At 40.8% G+C, this 8,609-nt stretch overlaps 1 protein-coding gene across 2 annotated transcripts; it reads left to right on the forward strand.

Moving 5' to 3' along the window:
* The first annotated feature begins 2,024 nt into the window (after nt 1-2,024).
* Nucleotides 2,025-8,025, forward strand: SEM1 (SEM1 26S proteasome subunit). 2 transcript variants are annotated; one of them, XM_080609862.1, is made up of 4 exons: nt 2,025-2,161; nt 6,019-6,112; nt 6,454-6,545; nt 7,838-8,025. In XM_080609862.1, the coding sequence occupies exons 1-3, from the start codon at nt 2,086-2,088 to the stop codon at nt 6,542-6,544; spliced, it is 261 nt and encodes an 86-aa protein (XP_080465988.1). In that variant the 5' UTR covers nt 2,025-2,085; the 3' UTR covers nt 6,545; nt 7,838-8,025. The 2 variants fall into 2 exon arrangements, with proteins under 2 accessions (XP_080465988.1, XP_080465989.1); XM_080609863.1 differs by lacking the exon at nt 6,454-6,545.
* The last annotated feature ends 584 nt before the right edge of the window (nt 8,026-8,609 follow it).

The raw sequence follows: 8,609 nt of genomic DNA on the forward strand, positions 1-8,609 counted from the left end.
TCCAGGGCTACTTGAAGCTACTTGTTCATAGGAGTTTCCATGTTGTATTTTTCTTAGATAATCTAGGTGCAGTTGAGCATCTCAGTATTCCCCAATGTGCTGCAAGCTCCATAGTTTAGTTCTACATAAGGCAAAACCTAGAGGGTTTGGATATGGGCCTTAGTAACTGAATGATCATGGATATTTGCAAGCTTTTGATATGATAGACCCCTATTCACTTTATCTTGTACTCTCTGGACACAACAGGATATCCATTATTCCAAAATGCATGGCTTGCTAAAATACCCAGCCAAGTGATAACTAGATGCCACATCTTGTTAAACCAGAGTTTTTATGATTTTTACAATCATCAGTGTCAGTCCTTCTGTCACATAAAATGTGACCGCTTGATTAGACCTTTCATCTGGCAGAAGGGCTCATTCCCCATCTTGCCTCAACTGTGGCCACATGCCAGAACATGCTTATACTGGGTTAAAAGTGAACCATATATGAATTCCCACACAGTTTTTGTTCATTGTTTCCCTGACTTTAAATCTAGGACACAGCATAAGCCAGCTGTGCAAGTCATTGTCTCGTGAATCAGCTTCTCACAAAGCAAGGGAAAAAACCCAACCCCTCCAACAAACTGGCAGTACTGTTATAAGGTGATTGCCTAGAGAGAAGCCATCGGAGCCGCCACATGCACAAACTTGTTCAGGCTAGTAAATGCTGAACTTTGTTTAAATAATCTACAGAGTCTAGAATTAAGTGAACACACTTCAGAATATTTAAAAAAAGAGGCATTTTATTTTTCATGTAACACCCTGACTCTTATTGACAGTCTAGTCATGATCTCCCTTCCAAGCTGCTTTCTTGTCTCTCTGATGTGATGGACAAGGAATTCAAAAGATCATAAACTACATGTAGGTTTTGAAACAATATGTTGATTGCCAGAAGCAAAATAACAACCCAAACCACAACATCACAGATTATAGATTAGAAGGACAGAAGGCTGATACATAGAATCATAGAATAGTTAGGGTTGGAAAGGACCTTAAGATCATCTAGTTCCAACCTCCCTGTCATGGGCAGGGACACTCCACACTAAACCATGTCACCCAAGGCTCTGTCCAACCTGGCCTTGAACACTGCCAGGGATGGAGCATTCACAACTTCCCTGGGCAACCCATTCCAGTGCCTCACCACCCTCTCAGTAAAGAATTTCTTCCTTATATCCAATCTAAACTTCCCCTGTTTAAGTTTGAACCCGTTACCCCTTGTCCTATCACTACAGTCCCTGATGAATAGTCCCTCCCCAGCATCCTTGTAGGCCCCCTTCAGATACTGGAAGGCTGCTATGAGGTCTCCACGCAGCCTTCTCTTCTCCAGGCTGAACAGCCACAACTTTCTCAGCCTATCTTCATACGAGAGGTTTTGCCTAAATATAAAACAATAATGGAAAAATACGAAGAGAACAGATGTGTTCAGCGGCGGCAGGGGCTTGTAGAATTTGGTCTAGTGTTGCAGTGGACAGATTTTTCTACCCACAGTACTGAAAACCCATCTGATGCTCCCCACAGAGGGTATCTTCTCGCACGCCAGCCAGCTCCGGGGGACACAGCTCACCCTGGAGCGCTCAGCCTCGCTGCCTCCAGCCCGGCCGGTGACGCGCTCCGGTTTGACCGCCGCTGTGGAGAGCGGCAGCACGTGCAGGTGGCGGCGGGCGGATATCCCAGTTTATGGCCTCTTTTCTCCCCAGCCTCCTGCCAGCACCTGCTCCCGTGGGTCAAGGCGGGCAGCGCTGGAGGCGGCAGCCGATGGCTGGCGCGGGTGCGCCGGGAAGCCAGGGCCGGCGGGCGGGCGGGCGGGCGGCCGCGCCAGTGAGGCCACCCTGAGGTGACCCAGCGAGAAGGTGCAAGCAGCGCACGGCCCGCCGGCCAGCGTCAGACAAACGCGGAGCTCGGAGGAACGCCCTGAGCCTGCGGGGCGGGGCTCAGCAGGCGGCCCGGAGCCGGGTGCGGGTAGGGCGCAGGCGCGGTGGTGGCCGCTTGCATCCCATCAGTCTCTGCGGGCGGTGGGACTTGGTGCTAGTGTTGTGAGTTGAGCATGTCGGAGAAGAAGCAGCCGGTTGACTTGGGGCTCCTGGAGGAGGACGACGAGTTTGAGGAATTCCCGGCCGAAGGTGCCGGGAGGGGCGGGGACGGAAAAAGAGGCGGCAGGGCTGGGGTTGAGGGTGGTGCTGCCGGTAGGCCGCGGCCTGTGTCGGGCCGGTCGGTAGAGGCGGGAAAAGAGCGTTGGGCCTGGGGCGGGTGAGAATGGCGGCAGGGCCTGGGTGCGGGTTGTCTGCGTTGCCGTGCCCGTGAGCAGCTCTCAGAGCCTCTGCGGCGGAGTGGGACGTCTCCGCATACCCTGCTTCAGCCGTACGTAAGCAGCTTTCCGGTGTCTCACGGGTTCTGTCCCCGTTGTCCCGGTCCGCAGGGCTGCGGCGCCCCGGAGCCGGGTTCAGACGCGACCGTGTTGATGGTGCCCGGCGGGTGGGCATCCCGGTCCTGGGCACGCTGCGTCCGAAGTGCTGTGTCACTGTGTGGGAGACCTGGATTCGAGTGCGGGGGATGTACTGCTCCTCGGTGCTCCAGATGGGAATCGCTAGGGATAGGAGGGCGAAGGCTGGGAACCGAGTGTGAAAGGGGGAAACGTGTGAAAGGGAACTAATGTGCTTTGAAGTTAGCCTGAATCGCTTTGCGTTTTGAAGGACAAGTATTTATGTGTTGGTTTGCTTTGCACAGGTACACATATATTGAATGAGGAAATTACATCCGGACTTTGATAAAATATTTCGTGTCCTTTTACAGATACAGTCTTAAGAAGATCCCTATAAGGGCATGATTGTTTTTTAGGTCCTTAATTCTGGAAATTGTCTCAAGCTGTGGATAATAAGAAATTACCTAAAATATGATGGATGCAATGTCAAGATTGCTTTGCTTTTTCTGTAGCCACAAGCCTTATATGTTCTGACTCCTTTAGTACCAGTAAAAATAATGTTTTTGTGCTTCCTGGCAGATAAAATTCTTAACATGGTTGAGATAATAGCTAAGCTAAACTGAGATTAGCCCTTCTTTTCCATATGTGTTTACTAAACAGGCAAAAAAAGTTTATCTTATTTAATGTAAATTAAGTATTTTCAGTGGAATGAAGCAGCCTGCTTCTGACCAACCTTGGATTGGTCAGAGCACTGAATTGCTGTTACAGAAGGTGAAATTAATTCTGCTTGACTCTAACTGTACTACTAAAACCAGGTACTGTACAAACTTTCTGGGTAGAAGAGAAGTTTATTAAAGAGTGACCACCATCAGGCTTTTTGCAGATCTCTTCTGCAAAAAAAAACCCCACAAACTACTAAAGAGGCCCATTTAAATCTTCAAGTGAAGTGATAGTTTTGAGATGTTTCAATGCACGTGCAGGCCGCTTTGAATGTTGTCTTCAGTGCTTGGGAAAGAATCATGATAACTGTGTGCTCAAACCCATGCCAAATTATTTTTCTCTCAAATTAAAACACCACTTCCTATGCAGTAGAAAACCTTTGCATTCTATTGCCCAGCTTTTATCCCAAAGAAATTAGGTAATGCAAACTTGCATTAAAGTATGAAAACACTGGCTTTTGGGGCATTTCTTTGACTTTAAAATTTTCTTCAAACAATTTATCAAATCAAGTTTACATATCAGAAACAGACATGTCCTGTTTTTATAGGACACTTTATTACAAGTATAGTGTAAGTACAGTGTGATAGATCCAAGTCTATGTGAATTGGACACTTAAGAACTTTTTGTACAGAGTTTTTCAGAATGTAAAATGCAATGTGTAAAATTACAGGCTTTTCTGGGTTGTTTTTGGGGATTGTTTGGGGTTGTGGTGTTTTTGTTGGTTTTGTGTGTGTTTGTTTTTTTTTTTTTTTTTTTTTAATTTTATTTTTTGTTTTCTTTTCCGAAATGCAAAATATGACAGTCTGTGATCAGTATATTTTTATTTTTTTTAAGGAATCCATCCATGATAAGTTTATCAAAAGCGATTTTGTAATTTTGGTGTATATGGCAGTAGTGCTTAATGGTAGCAGGCTCTCGCATGCTTTTGATACTTTCAATCCTAGATAATGCTGTGTAGTTTTTGACTTTTATTTAGTCACAGGCATATAATGTAACTGGGAAGAATAGTATGCAATTCTGGGATATAGTGTCAACATACAGATACTGTAGAATCATGTCGCTGTAGCAATGAGAATATAATTTAGGCTTTACTTTCATTGTCCCCTATACTCCCCAGTGATAAAGGTGACATGGGCCTTTTTGACATGTCTTTGCTCAGTGTGTGATTTGGAGCATTTTTTTGCAAACTTCTCAGCTGACCTTTCGTGATTGAAGCTGCTGCTGTGCCAGATGCTAGTTACTAGGGTTTATATTCTTTTCAATTTGTACATCTGAGGTACTTTTGTGTTAGTAGATAGTTTGATTTGGTGCTCACTTTAAACAATTGAGCTTTGCTTTTTGTATCTTTGAAATCCAGATAAATGGTGAGTGAAAAAGCTTTCTTATTTTGACAAAAATAATGCATTGAGTACGAACAAGCAAAACTTATTGGAGATAGTTCTAAAATAGAAGTCCTTGCCTTTGAGCATCTAGTGATACAACCAAATTCAAATAATGCATTTTTATACTGTATTTTTGCTTCACGTTTTCTTCCCAATTCCTTCTTTTGCTGTCCTTAGACCAGAAGGATTTCTATGCTCCTTCATCTTTTCCCATTGTTCAGTTTATTTGAGAAGGGAAGTTTAATTGTATGTGTGTGTGTCTAATCAGTTACAAATTGATTTTTCTGTCCTGGTGAATCTCAAATACTAATTTTGTTGCCTGTCAGTGTTAGAAAAAGGAGGAGAAAATGCAAGGACTTGCCTTCATTCTTAGAAAGTTAGTTGTTCACAGTGAAATAGTGTTTAATCTTTTACCCTGCTAGTTCTCCCTTAACCCCCGTTGATGTTTAATGTTACTTTGGGCCTTAGTCCTCAAAGCTTTCTCCGGACGAGCAGCAGAAGACTTACTGAATTGTAAGGGAAGAATAGTGTTCTCTCTTTAAATATATTAACAGGCGTTCAGAAATACAAGGGTACAAGTATCAAAATTAGGGGGATGCTTATTTTGTAACATTGGGAAAACTTGGTGTCTTTCAGTAGGAGAAAAGTGAGAAACTGTTCCCCGGTAGAGTAAACCAGCTGGTATTTATCCAGTAATTCTGAGACTTCTTGAGTATTTTTGTTATTTTTCTAAAGTAACTAATTTTTTATTACTTTTTTTTTAAATAATGAATCATTAAGTGGGTGATGAGTAATTTGCCAAGAGGGATATGCCAGATTTTATTATAGAAAAATAACAGCTTAGCAAATGAACATTTAATGTCTTTCCTCTGTAAGGAAAGAGCTTCTGCTGTCTTGCGAACCCAGAAGTAGCTGGTTTCAGGTAGCAACTACTGTTTGCAGATGCCTGTCCAATTTGCCTTTGCTTCTGCATCACAAATATGTTTTTGGCATTTATCCATAGACTGACTGCATGTGATCTGAGTGAAGTGAAGATCTGTGTGTATGTGTGTTGGCAGAAGCAGCTGATACATATTTACTTCTTTAATCAGACAAAAGTGTGTAAATAAAAACCTGGAATTGCACACCTTTGAGCTTTTAGGAGTCAAGTACTCAAAATTACTTTTTACAGTGCTACAGCTTGTCCATTTGTGTGCAGAATGTCTTGTGAATGTGTAATCCTGAAAACTATGCTGTGAAGTGTAATGATTTTTTTTTTTTTAACCAAGTTGCATTTTTTTATTACAGAAATTGTGAGGTGTGTTTCAGATCTTTGTCTTATAAAGACATAAATATGATCCAGACTTTTCTGTTAAAGTTATCAGCAGAAGTCTGCCTTATCCAAAGGCTGAGCTAATCCATCAGTAAGACACAGTAATAGAGCATACAATATTTAGACCGCTTTTCCTGTCTTTAGACTGGACTGGTTTAGATGAAGATGAAGATGCACATGTCTGGGAAGACAACTGGGATGATGACAATGTAGAAGATGATTTCTCCAATCAGCTAAGGTAACTTTAACTTTCTTGTTCTAGAAGATCGGTAAAATGTTAAAAATGGCATATCTGTTTGAAATCTGCTTACTTAAAAAAGAGATCTGAAACTGAAATAAATGAAAGCTCTGCTTTGTGCTTTTTTTATCTAAAGCCTTTCAGAACCAGACTTAAGGGATTGCAGCACAGTGAAGCATTTCATCTTTTAATCATTGTACTGTGAGCCCTGAAATATGCCTTATGTCATTGACGTGTTCAGGCTTCTGTGTTACGCAACTCAAACAGTACAAAGAGTCTCTGCATATTGTGATGCAGTTGACACTTCTTTTCAATTTAACATGAATAAATCCTTTTCTAAGGACTTTTCTACATATGTGCGGAAACTCAATTGTGCTGGAAAGATTAATTGCAAGGGATCCAAGATTCTCTTCTGAGCTACATGGTATATGAAGTATGTTGTTACAGATTTTTTTCTATACCCTCAAGTAACATTGCTGCTGTCTGTCCAAATGGGCAATTTTTCTAGAGGTCAGTTATCTGTATAAATGTTATGGTTCCCTTCTTGTGTGTAATCAGCATGATGTTAATGAGCAACAGCAGCAAAGGAATTGTTCATCACATACTTTTAAGAAAGTGATAATAATTTGGGTACCTCTAATCCAGTTGTTTAATCCTCTTTGTCACTTACAGTTTCAGTTAATCCTTTACTGAGGCATAATTATAACTTGAATTGTTTCAGGCATCAATACAAAGTCACATTTTATAATAATCCCTCAATATGTTGCATGAGGAGCAAACTATCTGTAATACAGTCTGATTAAGCAGTTCCTAGGTTGATCTCCCTTAAAAAAAACCCTCTGTTAAAAGCAATCCTTTATGTAGAAAATACCAAAATAGTCTTTGGTGTAGTTGTTTCTTACAAGATTGAAAGGCAGTTAAACTAATACTGGAAAACAAATTGATATGCAGTGGAACACACTGTCAAGGGATGGTGTAACTCTTGATCAGCATGGTTGATCTTGACAGATCTTCAGTAACTGTGCCTTAATTGTAGCCTGTAGTATTGGTGACTGTATGCTAGTGCTACAGTGATAGTTTGCAGTGTTTCTTGTTTGCAGTGTGATTTTCTTTCATCTTTAGAAAGAAAATGCTGCAGTCTTTCTAAGATTCCACTGCTAAGTATATAAACCAACCTGAAATATTTTGAGGTTTTGACTATGGTATCCAGATACACTTATACTAAGGCTAGAGATAAAATGAGATGCTTTTCTGGCTGATGTGTTATTAGGAGGTATTTTTGTTTAAAACAAACGAGGAAAAAGTTAAAATAATTTTGGAAGCACATGCACTTAAATCACTCAGATTAGTAAGCTTGTTTGGTTTAATAAAACCTTGAGAATAACTGTGTAAGATGCAATATTATGTTCTCTAATGTATCTAGAATTGTTGTAGGCTCACAGGTGCTGCTTTGTGCTGTACTTGTGCTCCAGCCATGGTGAGTCAGAGGGCAATAACTATGATATTCAAATTTTTCATTTGAGAAGTCACTTGTAGTGATTTCAGATACTAAGCTGAAGAATTTGGAGGGTGAGTGAGGTTAAGGTGGTTGATATGAACCGAAAAGCAGTATGACATGTTCATATTCTAAAATGATTGCATATTGTGCAATATATTTAATAAAAAAAAAATCAAATGTCTGACAGTATTTTAAGTTTTAACTTACTTATCTTTTTTTCTATACAGAGCTGAATTAGAAAAACATGGATACAAGATGGAAACCTCATAGTTTTTGCTGAATATGGAGTGGTTTAATGTTGAACTGTGGATAGACTATATTGAGAAAAGAAGAAAAGCTGGAGAATGAGAAGACACAATTCATTATCTGCTTGGATTTATTATTGTTTTGTATAAAAATAAAGTTTTTAATCTTAGCATAGTGATATGTTCAGCCTCTAATAACTTGGTAACTTGTATTTCAGTTCTGAAATGACAGAATTCACGGACTTGCCTAGAATTCTACTAATGATTTGTCGGTGGTTGATGCTTTTGCACCAGTTTCCATCATGAGGAACTAGAGAAGCACCGGTATGAAGACTAGTGAATGCTTGTGGTAGAGGATGTGGAGGTATCATAAAGAAATAAAATACTCATGTATTCCAGTTTAAATGCAGCAGCAGTAGAAAGGAGTTTTGGGGAGTGATAAAGCTTATTTTGCCTCAAGATTTTCTTTCATAATGACTTATTTTTATTAGTAATTTCATGTGAGAACCAGTTTAATAGACTCAGAAGCTAAAAAACACTTCAAGGTGCATCCCACAACAGCAGAAATCCGGACTCTCTAATCTTGTCCTGTCATTTCTCAAGCCTGTTAGAGATGAGGCCTCTCTGGAGGTGAAAGAAGTTCTGTTCTCATGCTTGTTTAAGCCTAGGAATCTCTGCTGAAATTGCATCCAATTTGCCTTTTACAGCAGTTCCTCTATCACACAGACATGCCTGCTGAGAACGGAAATCGAAC

Source organism: Psittacula echo (genome assembly GCF_963264785.1).
Source record: "Psittacula echo genome assembly, chromosome: 2".
In the NCBI taxonomy this organism is placed as follows: Eukaryota; Metazoa; Chordata; class Aves; order Psittaciformes; family Psittacidae; genus Psittacula; species Psittacula echo.